General features: G+C 42.8%; 2 protein-coding genes across 3 annotated transcripts; one reads left to right on the top strand and one right to left on the bottom strand.

Annotated features, from left to right (window-relative positions):
* Positions 1 to 29: 29 nt before the first annotated feature.
* Positions 30 to 5,220, bottom strand: ERI2 (ERI1 exoribonuclease family member 2). The gene is made up of 8 exons (XM_051632664.1): positions 5,159 to 5,220; positions 4,901 to 5,037; positions 4,600 to 4,727; positions 4,296 to 4,452; positions 3,711 to 3,811; positions 2,598 to 2,679; positions 2,049 to 2,137; positions 30 to 1,847 (listed from the first exon to the last, which is right to left on the bottom strand). Exons 1-8 carry the CDS (start codon positions 5,179 to 5,181, stop codon positions 498 to 500), a joined length of 2,067 nt encoding a protein of 688 aa, XP_051488624.1. The 5' UTR covers positions 5,182 to 5,220; the 3' UTR covers positions 30 to 497.
* A 98-nt stretch (positions 5,221 to 5,318) lies between these two features.
* On the top strand, positions 5,319 to 22,075 carry REXO5 (RNA exonuclease 5). Of its 2 annotated transcripts, none has more exons than XM_051632671.1 (19): positions 5,319 to 5,497; positions 6,933 to 7,054; positions 7,923 to 8,049; positions 8,892 to 8,976; positions 10,287 to 10,421; positions 10,584 to 10,672; positions 11,453 to 11,568; positions 12,381 to 12,519; positions 13,096 to 13,190; positions 14,026 to 14,132; positions 14,732 to 14,864; positions 15,143 to 15,269; positions 15,600 to 15,710; positions 15,839 to 15,976; positions 16,483 to 16,575; positions 17,080 to 17,299; positions 17,800 to 17,993; positions 18,531 to 18,640; positions 20,295 to 22,075. In XM_051632671.1, exons 1-19 carry the CDS (start codon positions 5,372 to 5,374, stop codon positions 20,380 to 20,382), a joined length of 2,355 nt encoding a protein of 784 aa, XP_051488631.1. In that variant the 5' UTR covers positions 5,319 to 5,371; the 3' UTR covers positions 20,383 to 22,075. The 2 variants fall into 2 exon arrangements, with proteins under 2 accessions (XP_051488631.1, XP_051488632.1); XM_051632672.1 differs by lacking the exon at positions 20,295 to 22,075 and adding an exon at positions 20,031 to 20,249 and having other exon boundaries at positions 5,321 to 5,497; positions 15,161 to 15,269.
* The last annotated feature ends 32 nt before the right edge of the window (positions 22,076 to 22,107 follow it).

The following is a 22,107-nucleotide window of genomic DNA, read 5'->3' as shown; positions in this document are numbered from 1 at the left end:
AAGTGTTTTATCTTTATTGTTATTTAATTCAAAAGATAACAAACCAGTAAGAGTTTAAAAGAACAGTATTGCTTCAAGAATAATTTTGGAGAAGTGCGACACCTTCTAAATGCATTTTTAAAAGTTAGTTACAATTACAAGTATATTTAGAAAAAAGTGTAAATAAAATCTATATCATTAAAATGTTCTTTAAGAGCTGGACTAGTAAAGAATTTAAAATACATCTTGCAGCAGAAATTTATATTTGTTGCAGCAGCTGCTTATGCTTTAGCACTTAATAGTTTAATCTGTTGTCTCACACTTCATTAATGAGATACTTTAGGATATATTGATATTTTTGTATGCTTGAGCAATTTTCATTTCCTCTCTATGTTAACCAGTGTTATTTTTGTCCCATTCTCAGAACATTTATCTGACATCATTTTGCTGTCCTGATCATGTTAAGCATGATCAACTTACTGAGTTTAAGATTAAGACAAAAAAAAAATCACCAGTTTTCAAGTTCTCATAGAGGGTCTAAGACACAAATATTTTTTGTTGGAAGAATTCCCTAATTTACTAGCATAAGTTCCAAGCGAGTTCAAAGCATCTGCATTCAGGATGAGACCATTAGATTTCTCTTTTAGAAGCACGTATTCCCACTTGAAGTATCCACAACCTTTCTTACCACCTTCATGCCTGCCAACAGGACAACAGAAAAATGCTTTCCCATGATTTGGACCAGGATTTGATACATACAGTTTTTTAGCTCTTCGACCACAGTTACACAGAGGGGGAGTTGGTTTTCCATTTTTCACAGCTCTTACAGACTGATTCAAATTGACTGTGGAGTTCAGAATGGCAGGAGAAACTTGGGGCAAATTTGAACTTCTTAAAGGTAAGGAATGATCAAAAGATGCAGTTTTCTCTTGATATATAGCAAAAGACTGTTTTTTGGCTGGTGGGAGTGTTTTTGGACTAGGTGGCTTTCTTTTAGGACCCTCAAGAGTAGAATGATTTCCAGTTAATGCTGGTTGTGCTGAAATAGGATTTACCTTTGCAGATGGTAACTTAAAAGCTGAAGAATTTGAAATCTGCCTTTGTACTGTTCCTACATTATAGATAGTAGTATCGGGACTTTTGTAAATGATAGATTTCAGAGGTTCCTCAGGTATTGCAGTGTTCTCCAAACTTTGATTATCTTCACTCATCACAGCCAATTGTTTTGAAATGGTTTTCTTTTGCAACACTGTTACACGATCCATACTTGAGTCATCTTTGAATTGAACACAGTCTGAATTTTTTTCGTATTGAGATTCTGGTATTAAAGCAACATCTTCCCAGTCAGTCAGCAGAGATAAGCAATCAGAACTAGTACTGATGTCCTCACTGGAGATACTAACTGAGGGGATGGTAGTGGAGACGAGCACTAATCTTACCCCAGGTGCTGAGGGGCTGTGTCCAGCAGTGCCCAGCACTGCCCCACTGCCCAGGCCCTGCCAAATGCCTCTTGGCACAGGATGGGGAGGCTGCTGTGCCTGCTCCAGGGGAACAGGAAGTCTGTCAGTGGGTGCTGTTAAGGAGCCTTGGGCTTGGGCACATAACTCAGTCCTTGAGCTGCTGCTAGGCATGGCATGGACATGTGCAGAGGAGTCACTACAAGTGGTCTGATGTTCTTCAGTTTGTACATCAGAATTTGTTGTCATTCCAGCAATACTGTTGTGGTTTTTCTCAGCTGGATAGTTTGTTTCACAAGTTCCATCTCTAGATGTTTCAGGTCTCCTGTTACTTCCCAGTGGAGTCTTGTCAATGAAGTTTATGGTCGATGTTCTGGAAACTAAATTACTCTTCGGCTGTGCCTGGGCAGTCTGTAAACAAAAGGAAATTTTGGAAAGTGGATACCCAGAAGTTTTAGGAATCGATGCACAAAATTTATAAGCCTATCAGCCTAGGGATGTTCTGTTCAATTCATAGTCAAGATGCTGGGTTTGTTATGTGAATAACTCATCTTTCATCTGTATTCCAGGCTACAAAGAAAGTAGGAGGAAAGATATGAAGTAGTTACTAACCTTATCCAAAGATTTAGTCACCTTCAGCACACATCCATCACAAATCAGCCTCCAAGCAAGACGGGCAGTATTCCGAGAATCATCCAACCCTTCAAAAGTACGGTCATATTAATGTCTTCTTTTTAAACTGCTACTGGGGATAGCTCTTATTAGAGGAAAAATGTAATCTAAGCCTTACATAAATGACAGGGATTCACAGCACTCTGACACATAGTTACCTAGCTCAAAAAGGTGAAGCAGAGGTAAAAAATTCCCTGTACTGGAACACCCAAAGGACTAATCCATATCCACAATTTTAAAAATCCTTGCTCTGCTTTATTAATAATGTAAAAACTTTTTAAAAAATCATATTGTGCTAATACTCTAATATTGTGCTTTCCTCTTTTGATGTTTTTGTTGGACAGAACATTGCATAACCTGGAAACAGTAGTTAGAGTAATGATTTACTACTACTAGCTGCTTTAGTTTAGCTAACTAAAGCTAACTTTGCTATTTACCTTTATTAAAAAAAAAAATAAATTAAAATGAGGATCATCACATCATACTTACCAGAATGTTCCCGTCCTGCAAAAGCTATCCCCAAATCCTGCAAAGCACCACTTAGCCCTTTAGGCTTCCTATTATAGAAGGCCTAAGGAAAAAAGCACAGGTGCTTAACAGAAAGCATTTCAGGACCTCTTCATAGTGAAGTGAAAACCATTTCAGAAATATCACCTTATGAATAATAAATCTCACATGGCAATTGTGCAAGTTAGATACCTTCATTTTACAGTTGGGAAAAAGAAGCATTAGACCATGAGTGAGTTGGCCTGTAACAAATGAGAATGGAACTGTGAATCCCTTCTCTCAGCCTTAAACTAATCCATGCTGTCTTAGCTCTGGAGTCAATTTGTTTGCATTTGATGGCCTACATTGATGAAGGCCTGAGCAGAGCAGCACTGAAGAACAGAACTATAAATAATTCCTCAAGATGCTCAAACTATTGTATATTGCAAAGGTACAGGCATTAATATATTTGGCATAGGTATAATATATATTTTTAAACGAGAATAAGTGAGTATTGTCACTCACTCCCAGTACCTCGTTTTATCACAAGAAGAGAGGAATACTCACGCTGTTTGGAGACCTAATTCTGCTACCTAGGTTGACAGCCTAAACTTCAACTGTTGGGACAGGCAGACTCTTGGATAACCCTTTGAAAGTTTCCATGACTAATACACAGGGGAAAGTGTTATTCAATCTATTCAGCATATACTTTCTGTTCAAAGTACAGTTCCCCTTTAAGCACACCTAAGCAGATGACAGTGACTGTTTTCTACACAGCAATATAAGGCACCAGCAAGAGCACACAAAAACAGAGCAGTTAGGAAGCAAGCAGAGCAAAGAATGTCAGGAAAGGAAGGGCACCTTGAAAAATTCTCTTAGGATTATTATCATCTATTTATCAGCAGTAAGACCAGGTTGTTTTCCTAGTATTTCTATTAAAATTCACACAGTTCTAGGGCATATAATTTGTTACTGAGCGACAGCAACATGGAAAGAAAACAAATGAGTTACTCTAGTAATTGGAACGTAATATTGGCTTGTAACCTAAGATACAGTTGGTCTTTGAGACAATAATATGGGTGTAAATGTTTCACAGTCTTATATCAGTCTGCTCACCCTGTATGTAGCTTTGAGATCAATCCAGGAATTTAAAATGTCAGGTTTTCGCAGCTGCTTCCTTTTACACTCATACTGCAGACACACCCCCAGGTCCCAGTCTGCACAGAAAAAAACCCCAAAAATCAACCCTTTAAATCAACATAACGGGACCTACCATCAACATACTAGTAGCATCCTGTACTGCAGGAAGCACAGGCTGCTAGGAAGCCTTTGTACAGGAGAAGCACTAGGGTTGCTGCAGTGGGACATCAGGATAAGTGAATGCCTATTGTTAGTAAAGAATGACTTCATGGTGGGTAAAGATCTCAAAGAGCTCATTAAATCATTTAGACACATTAAGAATGGTGACAGTTTATGTAAAGCAGAAAAATGTAACCGTGTCAGATCCTGCTGACAAAGATGTAGAGAACACACCAGGATTCAGTACATTTAGTATTTTCAGTCTTATCCCGATATTGTACATCTTTAATACCTAAGAATAATAATGAGCTTTTGGCTCCCTAGAAGTGCAGATGCAATCTCACTAGCACCACCCAATGTTCTTATGAGAATTGTTCCACAGAAAATGGAAATTGTTCTTACCTGTCCAAGTAACAAAGGTGCATGGTTTTGTCTCAGCAGTAGAATGACTTGGAGTATCTGAACTGAATATAATTTTCTTCTCCTTTTGTATCTTTTGAATCCATTTCAAAAACTGTGATAGACAAATGTTAAGGGGGACGCCTTCATCAACTTGATTCTTTATGGAACAGAACAAGAAGTATGTGTTAGTATGTGCTGAAATTAACTTGAGATTTTTTTCTCTCTAGGTCTTTAAAGGCACGTTTAAGAAAACTAGTAAATAGCGGCTATAACCATATAAGGTGATGGCAAATAGCAGTTATACCTGCGTGATGCCAGTCAGCTTTGTACAAAACTCAGAGAGAATAGGATGCTCCTGTGGCTGGACATACGTGTGGAACTCTGCCTCGATCTCTCCCGTTGAGGTGTTTAACAGGACTGCTGGGAATTCAACTGTGACAAAAACAAAACGAGGGGGAAAAAACCCCACAAAACCAAAACAACACGCGGAACATAAAGCCAGGAAGGTTAAAGCTGTTCACGGAAATGGCTCCGCTCGCTTTGAACGGGGGCTGGAACATCAGGAAGGGGAAGGAGCAGCAGGCTCCGTGCCGCCCCGCACTCACCGATCTCGGGGGGCCGGCGCCCCGCGTCCCGCCAGCACGTGGCCTCGAAGTCCAGCACCACCAGGTACCCGAAGCGCTGTCCCGCCGCCCGCGCGCTGCTCCGCGCCCGCGCGCTGCTCCGCGCCAGCCCCAGCTGCCTGCGGGCCAGAACCTCAGCATCCCGGGGCCGAGGGGCCCCGCAGCCCCCCGGCTCCCCAGCGAGAGGCGGGCCCCTCCCGCCCGCCCGGCCCGCACCCGCACCCGCACCCGCACCCGCACCTGGCCAGGCGCTTGGTGGCCATCCCGCCTCAGCGCCGGGCGGGCAGCGGCCCCCGGGGCAGCGCGGCCGCCATTTCAAAGCTCCCGCGGCCCCGCCCCGCGCCGGGCCCGTCGGCGGCTCCGGGCGGCTCCGGGCAGGCGCGGCAGCCGCGGCCCGAGACCCGGGGCAGCGGGAGAGGCCTTGTCGGCAGCGCCGGGCCCTGCGAGCGGGCCATGGCCGCGGCGGTGTGCGTGAACGGGTACAAAAGGCCGGCCGGAGGCAGCCAGGAGGCGGAGGGGCGGCGGGCGGCTCGGAAGAGGAGGAGGAAGGAGGCGGATGGCGGCGGCCCGGGCCCTGAGGTGAGCGGCGGGCGCTGAGGGGAGCGCTGCGGGCCCGCGGCCCGGCCCGGCTTCCCCCGGCCCATGGGCTTGTTGCACCTCGTGCTGGAATGCGGGGGGTCTGCAAAGGGTGTTTTACTGGTACCGGATCTAGAGATACATCTGAAGAGCATACCTGCAGATAATGGCTTAGCAAATGGAACGAAAAGGTGGGACTTCATAGGCTGGACTTGATGATCTTAAAGGTCTTTTCCAGCCTTGGTGATTCTGTGTGTGTGGCTTCGTTTCTGCTTCAGGAAAGATGCAAATGAATTCATTTTGAGTGTTGGCCATTTACATCGAAGGATTTAAAATAAAACACTCTGCGATGTAATTTTTTCCCGACCAAAGGAGGTCTTGAAAGGAGCCTTGTGTCTGCTTGGCGCGTGGGCACCCGAGGGATCAGCCCAGAGCTTCGGCCTCGTGGCTTCACCTCTCGGCCCTGAGTTATTGTTACCAGATGATTCTTAACCACTTGAAGCTCAGAGGTTGTCACCTCTGTTCAGGTTTCTTACCCAAAGACAAATGGCTTTAGAAGTGTACCAGCTCAATCACACGTGGGCAGGCTCTGCCAAAATTAGTGAGCACAAGGCTCGTTAGCGTGGTAGGGAAAATACAAATTGTTTATCAATATATACAAATTATAATTTAATAGAAATTATTTATTAGTTGTTTATCGAGTGGTATTTAATGTTCTGTAGTGTTCTGTAGCCTTTTTTCCCCATCCCCTTCGTGCTGTGATGTCTTTTCATCACGTAACAATTTTTTACAGCTGAAAGGACCTCCACTGGAACAGGCCATATGGTTAGTGGAGGTCTCCAAAATAATGCATTTAATTGCTGATTAGCTTTTAGGAAAACTTGTGTATATTTAGGCTTAAAGAACTTGTGTTGTACTGTGTGGTACAGTCTCCACTCCCATCTCATCTACTCCTTCCTGCTTTCTTCCTGCGGTTTCCTTGGATTTTACTGAAACATTTCTTTTCCTGTAGAGGTCAGCAAACCCGTCCCAAAACACATCCCCTAATGTCAATAGAGTAAAACGGTTTCAGTAAAACATTACATGAAGAGGCTACACATCACTTGTGTAGATGCCCAAAGCTCTGCAGCAGCAAGTGGTTGAGAGAACAGAAGATCATGTTTGCATATCAAATAACTTCAAGTCTCCTTAGTATGTACCTCTACTAACATTATTAGTAAATAAATCCTTGAAGTTAGGTTACTGAAATATTAATTGTTAATGTCAAAATTTGATCAGAAAGTAAACTTCTGCCTGTCACGTGTGGGAGAGTTATTTTAAATGTAGTTGATTGTATCAAAATAGTACATAGTTTCCTTTCACCCTGTAATTACTTACTTTTCCATGAGCTTGTGTGCTTACATACAGCCTTTCTTTACTAGTGTTTCTCTTTTTACAGGAGAAATCCTCTCGCTTGTCAGCAACTTTATTTGGTGAGGACTGTGAAATCAGCCCTGACCAGCTGTACGAGTTGTTAAAGTATGCAGCTCTAGGAAAGTGCCACCATGCAGCACAGCCCAGGTATAACATATTCATATTTGGGAACCACCTCTGTCTTGTGTCCTCATGTGTTGTGAACCTAAGGGCATATTGGCCATGCTGGTTTTGGAATCTTTGCAATGCACTTACCATAATGACAGCCTGTGGTGTGTAGGGGCAGTTGTTACACTTGGCCAGAGACCAGAATTCCTCTTCTGACAAAAATTCTACCATTTCATAGTTTTGTTTCATGCAGTTATCAAAAGCTAAACAGTTTTGTGGAATGGAAGAAGCTTCACACACTGAGAAATGAAACACTTGTGTTAAAAATATTAACACAAAAAAATATGAACACATTTGATGGCAGATGTAAATTCCAGAGTGTTTTGGCAAAAACGTTGCAATGACCTAGCCCTTTTTCAGGGCAATGTCTCAGCAGTGGAAGGGAGAGGCTGAGAAGGGCATGTAACCTGGGATGGCAAAAATATGGTGAAATGTAATGAATCCTAAAACTCAAGGCAAAAATGATGCCACTTGAGATTTTTAGGAGTGAAGAGAAAATGATTTTGTAGAACTTTTTTTGATTCATTAATTCACTAGACTCCATCACTGTGGCTGAAGTTACTCGTGCACTCACATGCTGATGAATGCCAGTGAGGTATTAATGTCTTGAAATGGTATTTTGCTGTAACTCATTGTTTCTCTGTCTCCCATATTATGTTTGTTTCAGGAATATGTGACTATTTGAGATAATCTATAAAGCCTCTCCTTGGTGAAGTCATTTGGCACTTTGCCATTCACTGACTTAAAAGCTGGGCTGGTTCCAAGTTTGTTTTTAAGAGTGCTTGAGAATTGTTTTGCTTTTATTTTTTTTTTTTAATTTTTATTTATTTTTATTTTTTAACTGCAGCTGGTGCCGGATTTATCACCAAAGCCACTTGGCTGGGGTGGTGGTTATTGTTCTACATGAAATGAGCCAACTCCATTTCTACAAATTCTATTTGCAGTTCAAACACCTCAGAAGAGTGTTCCGGCATGTAAGTCCCCCAGATGGTAACTGCTCTCTGCTCAGCTCCTTCCAGTCCTGAGCCCCTGTCTGAAGGATTGATTGCTGCAGTGAAATTATTGCCTTTTCCAGCAGGGAGTGCCCATGTTGGAGTCTCAAAGCAAGATAATGAGAGGGTCTGTTTGTAGCCTTTGTCAGCTCAGAACAAAGGCCAAGGCTTTGATATCAGAAACAGGTTTTCAAGATGTAAGTCTTTGAAGCCTTCCCAGGTGAAGCATGAACATATTGATGTTTCAGTACTCTGACAATTATGCTTCCCACATCTTCAGGATGCCAGTGAGATTAAAAATACCTGTTAATTTGGAATTTGCTCTAAGTGAATGAGGAAACTCTCAGCAGATTTATGCTATTCCCACTGGTTGAATAATGTCGCTTTTACTGTTTGTGTTTGATGTCAAATTTCTCTCCTTTCTCAAAAATATTATTAAAATAAATATTTTAATGTTCTGAGTTACAAGCAACACTTTGGGAAGAAGAAAGAAAGGAAGAAGTACTTCAGACTGCTAGAGAATTCTCCCTGATCTGCAGCAAATGCAAATCACAAATTAACTGGAAAGTCTGGAACTCGCTTTAGTTTCTATTAAAGGAAGTCTTGAGATTGGCCTTCTGATCGTATCAGACAAGGCAAATCAGTACAAAGATCCATCCTCTGTCATTAGAGCAGGTTTGGTTTGTGTTGGGTTTTCTGCCTTGGGAAAACACCAAACATTTTTGCACTCCTCCTTCATCCATTCGCCTCTAAATTGGGCTGGTGTGGGGATCAAGAGACATCTCATTTGCCTGACACTTCTGTTCCACATCTCTTTTTTTCAGAAATTCATACTAAGACCTTCTGCCAACCTCCTGGCCAGCCTGTGTGGAGAAGGAAGGAGCCCCAAACCTCCCAACGCCGCACAAGGTATCGTGCTTGTTTTGCACCGTCGCTTTCACCCACGCTGGTTGACTCCAGCAGTCGCTTATTGCATCCTCTGCAGTCCCAGCCTGCTGCTGTGCTAACTTTGTCTACAAAGGAAAACATACAAGGGCTGAAGCCTGAGACTAGTTACCCTAACTAGTTCAGTAACTCTCTCCCAGGCTTACTGTCACAAGTAAATGCAAAAAGCAGAGAGAAGTTTTTTAACGTTTTTAATACAAACTTCTGACACTTTGTTACCCATTTTGTGATTATTTTATTCTAAGGTGTATCTAATAAAAGGCGCAGAGATATAAAATCAATTCAAGCTAAGTATTTATTCATTTTGTCTTAGTTTTGTTTGTTATTCTGAGCAGCAAATTGAGGTAAAGAACAGGTGTGTTGACAACTGATTTCCTATGTTTACACTCTATAAAGAGTTGATTGTAATCCAACAGGCTTGTACAAAACTTGCAGGAGACTATAGTGCAAACTTCACTGACATTGTTAGAAGTGTAACAAAGAGTCTTGAATTCAAGTCCTAAAAGGGAGAATGAACAGCTGTTACTTTCAGTTCATTGCCAGAGTCCTCTAGCATCCTGACTGTAAACACTGCACAGACACAGACCTGAGATATCAGGTGTATTTTTCTTTTAAGTGCAATCTGCAGAGAATCTTACAGGATAATTTAGCTTACCACAGCTGTGGATTCTGGTGTCTGTTCAGTACTTGCTTCTTTGTGAGCCACACTTAGAGCATATTGTTTCCTGATAATACTTACAGAAAATAATTTCACAGAGAAAGCAGGAAAAAAAGATAACTTCTTTTGCAGTGTCCATGAAATAACAGCTGATGATGCTGTCGTACTTAGGAGGCAAATTTGTTCTCTCTCTTAAAAGAGTGTGAGACAGAGTTTTGTGACAGCAGTGTCAGTAGCTGGACTGGGAAAAGGTGCAAATATCCTGAATATCAAGCACATTTTATATATATATAGTATGTACACTATGTATACTGTTGTGTATGTAAATTATATGTATATAATGTACGTAGTGTGTGTAAAAATCTACACAAAATAAATGAGATATAAACTGGATGTAGAGATATATATACACACACAGGAGAGATGTATATAAAAGGATAAACTGGAGATAAATTATTAGACAGAGAGACAGGCTGGCTGGCTATTTATCTCCAGTTTATTGTTCCAGGTAGGATTTTCTTTGAAATGATGTAGCCTCTTAGTATGCTTGCTAATGCAGAAAACTGACTGTAAGCAGGGAGTAGCTGAGCCTGAGAGCTGCTTCTGTCTGTCACAGGTTTGTCTTCCACTCCTAAAAGCTCAGACTTGCAGCATGATCCCATCATTCGGAAATATGGAGAAAAAAAGCGAGGCCTCACTGGCTACACCTTAACTTTGGAAGAGCAGAAGAAAAATGACTATCCCATAAAAGGTCAGTTTTTGAGGGCTTTTGTCTGGGTGTTTTGTTGTGGTGTTTTGGTTGTTTGTTGATTTTTTTATATATATTTTTTTTTAATTTTGACAGTTAGTGATATGCTTGATCATAATCAGGTAGGAGTTCTGTGTCTTACTGATGGGTGTCTCTCCATGCCAGGCTCCCTGGGATGTAAGGGCTATATCTATACAGAGTGTGATCAGCAGAGGACAGACAGCAGCCCCCTCTTTGGTCTGGATTGTGAAATGGTAAGAATAAATCTGTGTGGCCTTACAAACTGTAGTTAAGCAACCAAACTCCTACCAGCTATTCCAAAGTGAGACAAGCATCTTGTGTATTTGCTAAACTATTTCTGATACATTAGTATCTGCTGCCAGTCCCTTCACTGATGGTACCAGTGCTGATGCAGCCATGGGAAGGGCAGCAGAGAGTTCAGTTGTGTGTTGGCTGTCAGAGCAGCAGCTGGATCTGCCATGCCCATCAGCAGTCATGCAGTGACCCCTGAGACAGCTGTGGATTTCCATCTCCCAGCCCTCCCTAAAGTCTGGGAAAGATACTCCCTATCACACATCTTTCCTTTAGCCCTGACAGTTCTGGCAGCATGCTGTGGTGAAGATTTCTCCTTTAACTGTAGTTTTAACCTTGCAGAGATGCCTATTTAGCATCAGCATTGCATAGCTAACAATACAACCTGGGCTCAGCTTTTAATTTTTGCATCTCTGGTGTGATGCTCTCAGGGACAGCTCTGCAGGGCAGAGCACAGACCAATTCTCTGAAATCAGCAGTTCTGTAGAGTGGGTGTTTTTGTGTTGTGCTTGCCTGTGTGTTGCTGTGCTTATGGTGAGCATTTAACAGAAAAGCAAAGTGAAACATGCTGCAGTGTAAAACAAGTAGCTGTGAGTGATAGATCTGTAAGTGGAGTAACTCCTTAGTGGTGACACTGGCTGTGGCCAGAGCAGATGTTTGCTGAGGTTTCTAAGTGGCAGCATCTTGCTGATTCAACAGCTGCCTCTGCTTCTTCCTGACAGTGCCTGACTGCAAAAGGGAACGAAGTGACTCGAGTCTCTCTGGTGGATGCACAGGGCCAGTGCCTCTTGAATGAACTAGTCAAGCCTGAAAGCACAGTAGTGAACTACCGCACCAGGTGACTTGCTCAGAAGTTTCTTATCTCTTTGTAAGAGCTGCAACCCGTTCTAATTAAACCTGCTATGCAGGACCTTTCAGAGGGCTTTGGTTTGCACAGATGTCTGCTGCATTTTACTCAGTGTTAAGAATAGGGTTCTTGCTGTGTGATTAGAATAACCAGTGTTATGTGCACACTGTGCTACACAGTGTCCATGTGGCTCTGCAGAAGCCTTGTCATTCTGCAGGGCTGTCTCAGCTCAGTGATGCACTACACAAGTTACTCTTTTCTGCTGCCTATAAAAGAGAACACAAGGTTTGAGTACAGGATTGCAGCCTGCATCTCTGCTCCATAGCTAAGTTTACTCATGTATAAAAAATGAATAGAGGAGCTGATCAGCTTTTTACACAGGTCTAGGGATGGGCTTGGGATTATAACAAAAGCAAGCAAAACTTCAGTCTCATCTTCTCCAAAGCTTGGCCTGGCTGTATCCCAGTCTCCTCAGGTTACTTGGAAGCATGTCCTTCCACCATCAGTCTTGCAGTATTTCCTTACCTGTGCTATCTGATGCTAAGAAATGCGTAATTTACAAATAAGTTATACTTGAGAGTTAAACTTTTGAAAAAGCTGTGGTGGCACTCACAGCCATTTAATATACCTGCACTATAGCCTCTCTAGTTGGAAATGAAAGCAGGAAGGAGCATTCTGTCACTGAGTTACACTTGAGATCATATTTTACACTCCCTGCTTGCAATATTCTTTAGCAGGCCCTGTTGCTAATGTGTTGCTTTTATCTCGTCCAGCTTTTTTTTTTTTTTTTTTTTTTTTTAAAGATTCTCAGGAATCACAAAGAAAATGCTTCTTCCAGTGAAAACAAGACTCTCAGACATCCAAATCAGACTAAAAAAAATGCTTCCCCATGATGCTGTATTGGTGGGTCATTCTTTAAATGCTGATCTTCAGGCTTTGGAAGTGAGTATGTCTTTAAGAGTATTTTTCCCAATATTATGATACTCATTTCAGACCTGAAAACTACAGTTCCTGTTTTTATTAGTGAGCACTTGTTAATTGCTTTATTGTAATTAATAGCCTTGTGTCGCAAGCCGGTACCTTGTGTCTGTAATGATTTAAAAGAGAAAGACTCTGCTTACATCTAGAAAACTTGCAAGGGGCTGTTCAGAACCCGCAAGGAAGAGAGGAGTCTCTCCAGACAGATACGATTGCAGCAGAAGCTTTACCTCTGGCTCAGCCAGCTGCTTTTGATAGCTCTGTCATGGAAAGAACTGAATTCCTTCCTGTATTTAATTTAAGCCACCTAAAATGCTTGAATATTAATTTATCTTTCTAGCACAATCTAGATCTTCCCAGTACTGTTGGAAAGGAGAGTTGGGCTTGTTTCATTATTCCCATCTTCTCTATTGCTGTGGACCAGTTATCTCTCAGTGAGAAACTGGCAGCTGAAGTGAACAGGCAGAGGTTAACACTGGAGTTACTGTTCAGTTCTATATGACTGCTGTTCTTTAACTGGTGATGTTTTCTGTCCTCCAGATGATCCACCCCAGTGTTATTGATACTTCGTTGCTTTTTGCCAGAAATGAAGGTCGACGATTTAAGCTAAAATTTCTAGCCAAAGCTGTTTTAGGGTAAGATTATTACTGTATTTTAATGGAAACATTGGAAACTGTGATGGGCAGATCATAGGGCCTTGCTTTTCTACTAGTAACATGGAAGTTATTATTTTTTTCACTAAAATGAAAAAGAATGAGCAGGCTGTGCAAATAAACATGGTAAATATGAATTTACTGCCTGCTTGAAACATCAGGTAGTGAAGTAAATTGGCTTGTCTTTGGGCAAGCAGGGACACTGTGACCCAACCAGCTGAGTCCTCACAAAACAGCTTTCCTGCAGGTCTGTAGCAGTAGCAGGTACTGAGTTGCAGAGTAACCAAGACTGGCTCACACAAACGAGGTCTGTTGTACTACAGCAAGACAGAAGTGCTCGTGTGTGAAAGTTTGTATGTATGTATATATGATTTGCTGACTTCAGTCCTACTCCTCAGTGTGCCAGCTACCCCTGGATTGTGCACCACGGCCATAGAGTTCTCCCCATCCACATAGTGAATATTAATACTCTGCAGAGCCAAACTTAACTTAGTTGGAGGTTGTCTGTGTGCTTATTGTGAGTTGGGTCACTGGTCAAGGAAGAAGTAAAATTAAAAATAGCCATGCATCAGAGTACCAAGTATTAGCACTGCTTCTGTCAAACCTGTTAAACAGTGTTTTGCTCAACATTGCAAAAACGTGTCTTGCAGTAACTTTTGGGAATGTTTCACAAGAATGCTGCTGCACAGAGCTGAAATCCTTTTTGGAGATGGGAAAACTTATTTTGCCCGAAAAGGACCCAGTTTAGAAAAGACAGAATGTTGGTCAGTGTGGAAAAAGAGATAACCTGCCTGTACACCTAATTTTGATGCCCTAGGAAGGAGATTCAGTCTGAACAGAGGCTTGGGCATGATCCTGCAGAAGATGCTAGAGCTGCATTGGAATTGGCTCAATTCTTTATTGAGCAAGGACCAGCAAAGGTAGGTGCATCTAATTTAGATTTTTGTCTTTAATTACAGAATGTGCAAGGAAAAAAAAAACCCAAACATTCCTCCTCATCCTCTTGTTTATTTAAAAGAGCAAATGGAGCTGTGACAGGCCTCAATTTTGACAGCTTGTTACTTTCAGCATATATCCAGGTATCATCATAACCTGAAGCATTACCAGGGTTTCAGTACTCAAACACTGACATGAATCAGCATTGCTGCTGTTCTTGAAGAGCAGCATTGGCTAAAGAAGAATTCAGACATTTGCAGCCTTCAGAACTGCCTGTCATTTTTCCAGATGAAAGAAGTGAGAGACCTTGTGTGTTGTGGCAGTGATTCACGTGCTTTTATGAGTCTCTTGCTTGTGTCGTTGATTTCTGAGGGAACTTTTTTGGAGATGATTGCTGGTTGATGCTGAAGGAGTGCTGTATGCTTGAAAATGACAACAGAAAATAATAAGGCAAGAAATTAGTGCCTGTGTTTCTTCATTGCTGTGGTGTGTGCCTAGGTGACTCATAGAGAAGGCACATGCTTTTTGGTTAGCTACAATTAGCTGAGATGAAAGCCAACTACTAATCTTCTTCCTTCCCAAGGTAGCAGAACTAAACTTGGAGATGCTTCTGACAACTGAAAAACTGGCTGAGGTCTCACAGAAGAAAGCTGCATTCCAGCCACAAAGATGCAGGGTTCAGAAACAGTTGAATGAGCCTCCACCTTTATCCAAACCATGGTAATAAGCTTCTTAAATATGCTTGTTTTTCTTTCAGCTGAATCCTCAATAAAATCAAAGAAGTAAGGCACATTTTTCAGAAGCCATCAGGATCTTTAGAGAGAGACAAAAATTGCAGTATAGCACTGAAAAACTTTCAGAATGTTTTCTAGGCTTCTTTTAAAGTTGAGGACAAGAATATTCTTTCATATTTTTGTAATGAACTGTATAATTTTTCCCTGACAAGCACTTCTTGAAAGCTTTTAATTCACCATATTGATAAGTACTATGATTCACAGCTTTCTTCTCTCTGCTAGTTTTTTAGACTGCTTGCAGGTGGCTGGCCAGAAACCCCTCCTTTTGGGCAGACAGGAACTAGACACTTCTGGCCTGTATCAGAGTAATCTGAGCGCTTCAAACAAACAGGTGAATGGACTTAGAGTGGGTTGGTCTAAGCAAGCATCAAAGCTGTTCCAAGTTCTTGTTCTGGGGGTGGGTAGATGAGTCCTCTTTTAAAAAGCTGCCTGCCAGTACTCTTAGCAAGTGTTAATACCGGGTTAGCTAAATCCATTGCGGAAATGAGCTTTGATCCTCTGCATCCTCTTATGACTCACTAAAGAATTATTTCTGCCTGAGGGCTTCCTTGGACAGTAATGAAAATTTAAGTTGGGCTCTAAGGTCAATAGCTTTGTTTCTGATCTTTTGCAGTACAATCGTCGTGTACCTTTTTGAGCCTTTGCACTCCTTTCCCTCCAGATTCTTCAGAAAGCCTTAGAAGATGTTCCCCTGTCCACATTCAGTGTCATTCAGTTCAGTTTGGATCCAGAGTACATTGCATCTCACCTTCTTGCTGGACTTTGTGCAAAGGTACTGGGTTTTTTTGACAATAGTCTTCCTCATTGCAGAGCTTGGAGAGAGATACTATTTATCTGGAGTCACCCAGTAGTTAGTTCCTTTGCTTTGTGAAGTTCCTTCTCTAATCTGTGTTCCTACAGGTGAGAAGCAAGCTGACTGACATGCTGACAATTTACGCAGGTCCTTTTCAAGAAAGCTTTTGCCTGAAGACTGTGAGAAAAGAATTTGGAAGGTGTGGACCAATCCAATCTCTTGCAGTGGTAACTGACACATACCAGGTGAGAGCACTCAAAGCACTGAGCTTGCTGACAGGCATGGAAGGCCTGAGTGATCTCTTGGAAAGATATGGATTAGAATGACTGAAATACCAGTTATTTGGTTGGGTTTTCTTCTGGTGGTTTGGTCATCAGCTACTACAATTCAGGAGTATCTAAAAGCTGCTCCACACAATGACAATAAACACAGCTTACATGGCTTAACTGTCCTGTTCAAGCTAGAGGACTTTGAGCATTGGAGAAGCTGAGATCTTTTTTTCTCCCTCTCAAGAGAACTGATATGCTAAGGGCCTTAAATGGCAAATAAATACAACTATTAGTTTGTTCATGAGCTAATTGAAGGTTGTTTTTAACAGCTACAGTATATAGAGTTTCACATATATTACCCCAAAACGATTTTATATTCTGTTTTTAAAAGAGAACTCAACTTCATTGAGACCTGACTTTTAAAAGGGAGGGCTAATGTGTGTTACTGATAATTCTGAAGTATCTTGTCCTTCTGTTTTAAGCCCTATGTCTGTATCCAGTATGAAGTGCTGGAAGCTGCCCAGCTTGCTGTGGAAAGCCTCAATGGAGCTGAGGTGGCAGGATCCTGCATTAAGGTAAACTGTCAATAGCAGAAGCCTGAGCGATGCTGAGCACAGGGACAGCATCCAATTATGTCTCTCTTAACATCTGCTCACAGCAGAGCATCTGGGCAAGTGGTGGCTGGTTGTGCTGTTACCATCTCCCTGTGCCTGGAGAATTTAGGGCCACTGGCAAAAAGGCAATGGTTGTAGCCCTCTTTTTTTCCCTTTGCCTGTCAGCAGAAGGGAGTTAAAATGCCTTCTGACCTCCAGCTGCAGTTTTAAAAGGAAGAGCCAAGTAACAGGATGTTAAAATGCGATATACAAAGTACGGGGTTCTTAATTTTATAGGTTACAGCATTACAAACATGCTCTCTTCTCTTTTTTTTTTTTAAGTTAGTAAGTTAGCCTTCATTAGTCATGTTTTTTCAAGGGAGGGAAAATAGCTTGTCAACTTCTGGAGAAAATAATATAAAAGAGGCTCAGAACACAGAGCTGCTTGGGCTGACGTGCTGTTTGTTCCTGCTGAATCCACCCCAGGTCCAGAGACCTGTCACTGCAGCAACGCTGGACTGTGATGTTTTGATAAAGGAACTAGAACTGGACGTCGAAAATGAAGGTGTGATTTATGTGGCAGGGCTAAAGAAGTCATTAACAGAGACAGACTTGCAAGAAGAATTCAGCCAGTTGGAGCACCTGGAAACACTGTTCCTGCCAAAGGATCTCCAGAGTGGAAAGCACAGGAACTGCTGTTTCCTCAGTAAGTAGCTTCATACACCCTGCTTATTTCCTTCAAATAAGCTCATTCAGCAGCTCTCAGGCCATTGCACAGACGCAGCAAGAGCTACTGAAACTCATGGATGCCCAACATGATGGTATTTAAAATACTTCAGTGAAAGCAGCTCTTGTTTGGAAGAGCAATTTCCAGGTAAATAGTCAAAAGAAAAAAAACCTGCTTAAAAACATAACTTATCTTTACTTAGGAAAATTCTGGTATAGTTCATTGGCTCCGGTACCTCCCTGTGAGGGCTTGGCAGCTGGGCTGCTTCCCACAGCCAAGTGATCATCTCTGGAAAGGTGAGAACAACTGGAGGAGGAGTGCTATTGCAGCTGTTACCTGTAGCAAGATGAGGATCTGCTTGCTGCAGTGATTTCAGTTCCTCCTCTTCCTCCTGCTCCACACCTCTAGCCCTGCCCTACAGGTGCCAAGGAACAGGGTAGCAACATCACTGCCAAAGCACCTTCCTCTTTGTGTTTCAGAATTCCAGAAATGGCAGAGTGCTGTGGATGCCCTGGAAGTTATAAATGGCTGGACTGTGAAGGGCAGCAAACTCAGAAGTAGGAAAGCTCTTGCTTCAGGTCATCTCTGGAGATGGATTTGGCAAATGAATCACAGCAATGGGAAGCAAGGAAGACACATCTTACATGAGAAGATGGAGCGACTGTCTGATGCTGTGAGTTTTAAAGTTATGCTGATGTTCTTTGCAGTCAGGAGCTACTGTCCTGGAAATCAGGAGTGGTCACCTTGTGCTGGAGAGAGCCTGTCAAGGCTCAGTTCCCACTAAGCAGTTTGGAGAGGTGGTATCATGTGAGATAATGTGATGTTTACAGGGCACTGTATCACCTTAAACAATCCAGCACAGCTGCTTGGCAGTGAGTGATGCCCCACAGGGGCTGCAGTGTCCACAGGAGAGCAGCCAGTGTTACTGGTGTAGCTGGTGCTCTGGCCTTCAGAGGGAGAGGTTGCCCAGATGTGCAGCCATGCAGGAAAGAACAGCTCTCCTTGCAGCTCCCAGTGTCACCAGAGGAAGCTGTAGTGCCATTTGAGTAGGGCATGTGGTTCTGCCTGCTGCTGAGGCACTGCCCTGCCAAACACCAGCCTGGAGCTGGAGCACTGCCTGAGGGGCAGCCTGGCCACATGCACCTCTAACCATGATTGCTACAGGTCTGCAGAGGAATAGGGGTTTTAATGTTTATATTCTGTTACGCAGGAGCAGGATCTAAGGAAACAGGTGAAGAAGTTGGACCACCACATCAAAAAGCTTTACAGAAGTCTGCAGAACAACACCCTGTGCGTTGTTCTCTTTCCAGGAGTGAACAGGTAACTTACCCCCTATTTTGTAAAGAGCCAAGGAGAAATATGTACCCAAATATTTTTTATCTTAACCTATTAAAAATTAAAACCCTGCACAAGGAAGTGAAAGCCTGAGAGAAGGCCTGAAGAAGCTCATGTACATATTCAGTCTGACTTTCATGTTGGGCCAATAAAACCTAAACAGTAAGTTCTGCCCATAAGCCCTGCCTGATCCAGAACAAGCACAAGTGCTGAAGCCACTTACGTTGCTGATGGTCCAGATTAGCAAAGCTGAAGTACATGAGTGTTGAATAGTTATACAAGTCTTCTCAGTTCACCTACCTTTCCCTGTTGGATGTTTTATCCCCAGTGACAGCAAGGTAAGTTTTATGTGCCCATGAGTGAACTGAGCGGTTTCCAGAGCAGCCAGTGGGTTTTTTTGGGGTGGTTTTAGAGGGGTTTTGCTTGTGTGTTAAAACCACTGAACTGCTGCAGCCAAAGAACAATCGGCCAGTTGTTGTCATGTGGTACCCTGATGTATGTGCTTCAGTCATAGCTGAAGGAGGTTGTTCAGGCCCTGATTCTTAGATGAAGGGACATGACTGGGGGAAAAAAAAGGGACACTTTCACAGAGTCTAAGCTTTCTTGGGAAGGGGCAAGTCCTGGAGTGGAGCTGGACCTTCTATCAGGAATGTTTCTGGGGGGTGGGGTGGTGGGCTTCATACATTTCAGACCCTGGGGCCTGAACTGCCAGTCATTCACTGCTTAATTCTTACCAGAAAGGTCAAATCTTTCCCAGGAAAGGCCCTAGTTACTGAGTACATACTGAACGGGATTTTTTACATTTCTGAGCAGTCAGTTGTATCTTCTCTACACCATGTCACCCCAGTGACTTTGCCTGCTAATCTGTCAGCCCCACTGGAAAGGTTTGAGGTGAGGATGGCTGTGGAGTTACATTCCACACCAAGTGTCTCTTGCAGCAGATTCACAGGTCTCAGCAGGTCCAAATTTACTTCTCAAGGGCCATCTTAAACCATCCTCACTCAGCACAAGCTTACCTGTTGTCTTGCATCACTGAGGGGGTGAATCCCACCAGCAGAAGAGGTGGATCTTAGCCACAAGGAGCTTACAGAATCCCACACTGAGTAGGTCCAAACTTGGAAGAGGTTTCTTTCAAGTGATGTTCCTGTACTACTGTTTCCCAGAGACTGACAGGCTAGAAGAGACTTCTCAATTAAAAAGAATGTAAAATAATTTTTGCATTAGGGGTGGGGGGGGCAGTAAATAATCAAAAACAAACCCAAAATTACTACATTTCAATCTGCTGGGCCTAAGATTTGCAGGCTTCTCACTCCTAGCAAGCTGTGTGCATCAACTACCCTGAGAAGAAATATCATACATCTTGTTTATGTTGCAGCATACATGGATCACAGTCTGGCCTTGGTCTGATGGGAATAAAAGCTGACAGAGGGAGGAGTGCTTGCTAAACTGCCAAGTTTTTAAGCAAAGGCTTTTGTTAAGCTATTTTTAAATACTTAAAATATTGATGTCTTTGTAAAGATCTCTTACCATAAGAACAATGGGCTTTCACACTGTATCTTTGACAAAGGCTAAAAATAAAAGCTATTCAAAACATTTTAAAGCACAAAACCTTTTCCATTAACCCTTGTTGCTGTGGCAGTTTTCCTTGGCAGTGGTTGAGCCAGGCAGGTGCTCAGGAAGCTCTAGGGGCAGCCAGGGAGTGTTGCCCAGAAGCCCATCAGTGTTGACCTGCAGGACACACCGCGGCGGCCGGAGACAGATGGACCAGCAGGGCTGTCAGCCCTAGGACCCTGCAGCCCACAAGGCAGCAAGCCAGGCTAGTGTCCTACCTGCAGCAGCTGCTCAGCAGTTAAATGCTGTTCTCAGGAATTGTGTGGATTGCTGGAAATGAGTGCCAGCTCTGAAGCAGACTCACTGCCTCCTTTCTGGGAAAGTTCTGTACTTACACCATGGAAAGAAGGAATTGGTGATTCACACTTCTTGGACAAGCTCCACTTTCTCCTCCCTCCCTGACCACCCCACACACCCCTCACACACAAAAGAGAAGAAAAAAAAAGATGCAGTTACAGTGAGACTGTGGAAGGGGCAAGGACTTTAGAGCAAAGTACAGGTCTGTGGGCTCCACACAGCACTGCTTTCAGCAGGAGGTGCAGAGGTGCAGCAGTTGGACTCACAACCCGACAGCTTCAGTCCTGTGCTTTGCAGCCATTGACACCTAAATAGAAGGCTGCTCAAGCATCTCCTGGGAACATGGACTTTCCAAGCACGAGGATGCCCAGGAGAGCTCTTAGCACTCAAAAAAATAAAAAATTGAAAGAGAAATGTTTTGTTACAAGGGTTGAACAGGAGACAAGGGGTTTCTTGATATGAATTAGAATAGGCTGAGATATAGTTGAAATAATTGTTATTTTTCCAGAAATTCTTAAATACAGCTGTTAGCACATTTACAGCATCCTCCTTCCCAACTCCGTATTTATTTCACTGGGCTTTTGAGCAAAGAGCAGTTATGGAGTAGAAGTTGAGAGGTGGTGTGTGGAGGAGCAGGCAAAAATAAAGCCTAGGGAGAGAAAGGCAACACTAGCCTAGAGGCAGTGCCAGTGAGTGGGTAGTAGATGCTCACATCCTTGTCATTCATACCTAAATTTAAACCCTCCAAAACTCCTGAAATTAACTCTTATTAAGATGAATGTGGCCAGTTATTTTCTTTTAAGAACATCTCCCTTCCAAGGGAGCCTGGCATCCTTTGGCTGCAGCAATCACAGAGAGGGATCAGCATCAGCACTAGTCCAAGCTGTGAAAGGGGTCAGGCAGCTCAGTGGAAGGTCAGAGCTGGCCCCCAGGGGTGAATGGCAGACTGACCTCAGCACTCAAACCCCTAATAAGAGGCTCCTGTTCCAGCTGCTCCATCCAGCATCACCTTCTTGCAGACACTGCAATTCTGGAAAAAAAACCCAACAACCCAGCTGGTTCTCATTCCGTGCACTGAAAAATGATGTGGTCACCTCCTTGTGAGGACTGGGCAGGATTTAGTGAGCATCCAGGATTCCTGCTTGAGAACCTCTGCAGATGACAAATATAGCAAGAGTCCTAGTTATAAGCATGAAAAATAACTAATTTGTCCCCTTTTAATTGAAAAGGTAAAAAGGACTTCAACTAAGACATTTCTACAAAGCTTAAAGACCAAAAAAAGTGAACACCAACGTGTCATTATGTAAACACCAGAAATGTTACTCATTTGTTCAGTAATGCACAGACCAGTGGGTAAGTTCCCTTTCCACTGAATTAGCTTTCTGTAGCTGTTCCCCTCCCCCCTCTCAGACCTTACTGGAATACAGGAAGCCCAGCAGCTTTGGAACATGTACAAACCTACAGCAGTCAGGATACACTGTGACTAAAGGGTTGGTTGGTTGTTGTTTTTTTTTTTCCTTTAAGGGGTTGGTCATTTAAATATA

Source organism: Apus apus, chromosome 14, assembly GCF_020740795.1.
Source record: "Apus apus isolate bApuApu2 chromosome 14, bApuApu2.pri.cur, whole genome shotgun sequence".
In the NCBI taxonomy this organism is placed as follows: domain Eukaryota; kingdom Metazoa; phylum Chordata; class Aves; order Apodiformes; family Apodidae; genus Apus; species Apus apus.
Note: the sequence above shows the minus strand (reverse complement) of the source record. Positions and strands in the feature narration are given on the sequence as shown.

Excerpts from the sequence above, each read along its gene's own strand:
- ERI2 (XM_051632664.1), bottom strand. The coding sequence starts at position 5,181 with ATGGCCACCAAGCGCCTGGCCAG. Across the intron at positions 2,138-2,597 it reads TGCAGGACGGGAACATTCTG|GGTTGGATGATTCTCGGAAT; the intron begins GTAAGTATGATG and ends GTACTTTTGAAG. Across the intron at positions 1,848-2,048 it reads TGACTAAATCTTTGGATAAG|ACTGCCCAGGCACAGCCGAA; the intron begins GTTAGTAACTAC and ends TTTTGTTTACAG.
- REXO5 (XM_051632671.1), top strand. The coding sequence starts at position 5,372 with ATGGCCGCGGCGGTGTGCGTGAACGGGTACAAAAGGCCGGCCGGAGGC. Across the intron at positions 5,498-6,932 it reads GCGGCGGCCCGGGCCCTGAG|GAGAAATCCTCTCGCTTGTC; the intron begins GTGAGCGGCGGG and ends CTCTTTTTACAG. Across the intron at positions 10,422-10,583 it reads AAATGACTATCCCATAAAAG|GCTCCCTGGGATGTAAGGGC; the intron begins GTCAGTTTTTGA and ends TCTCCATGCCAG.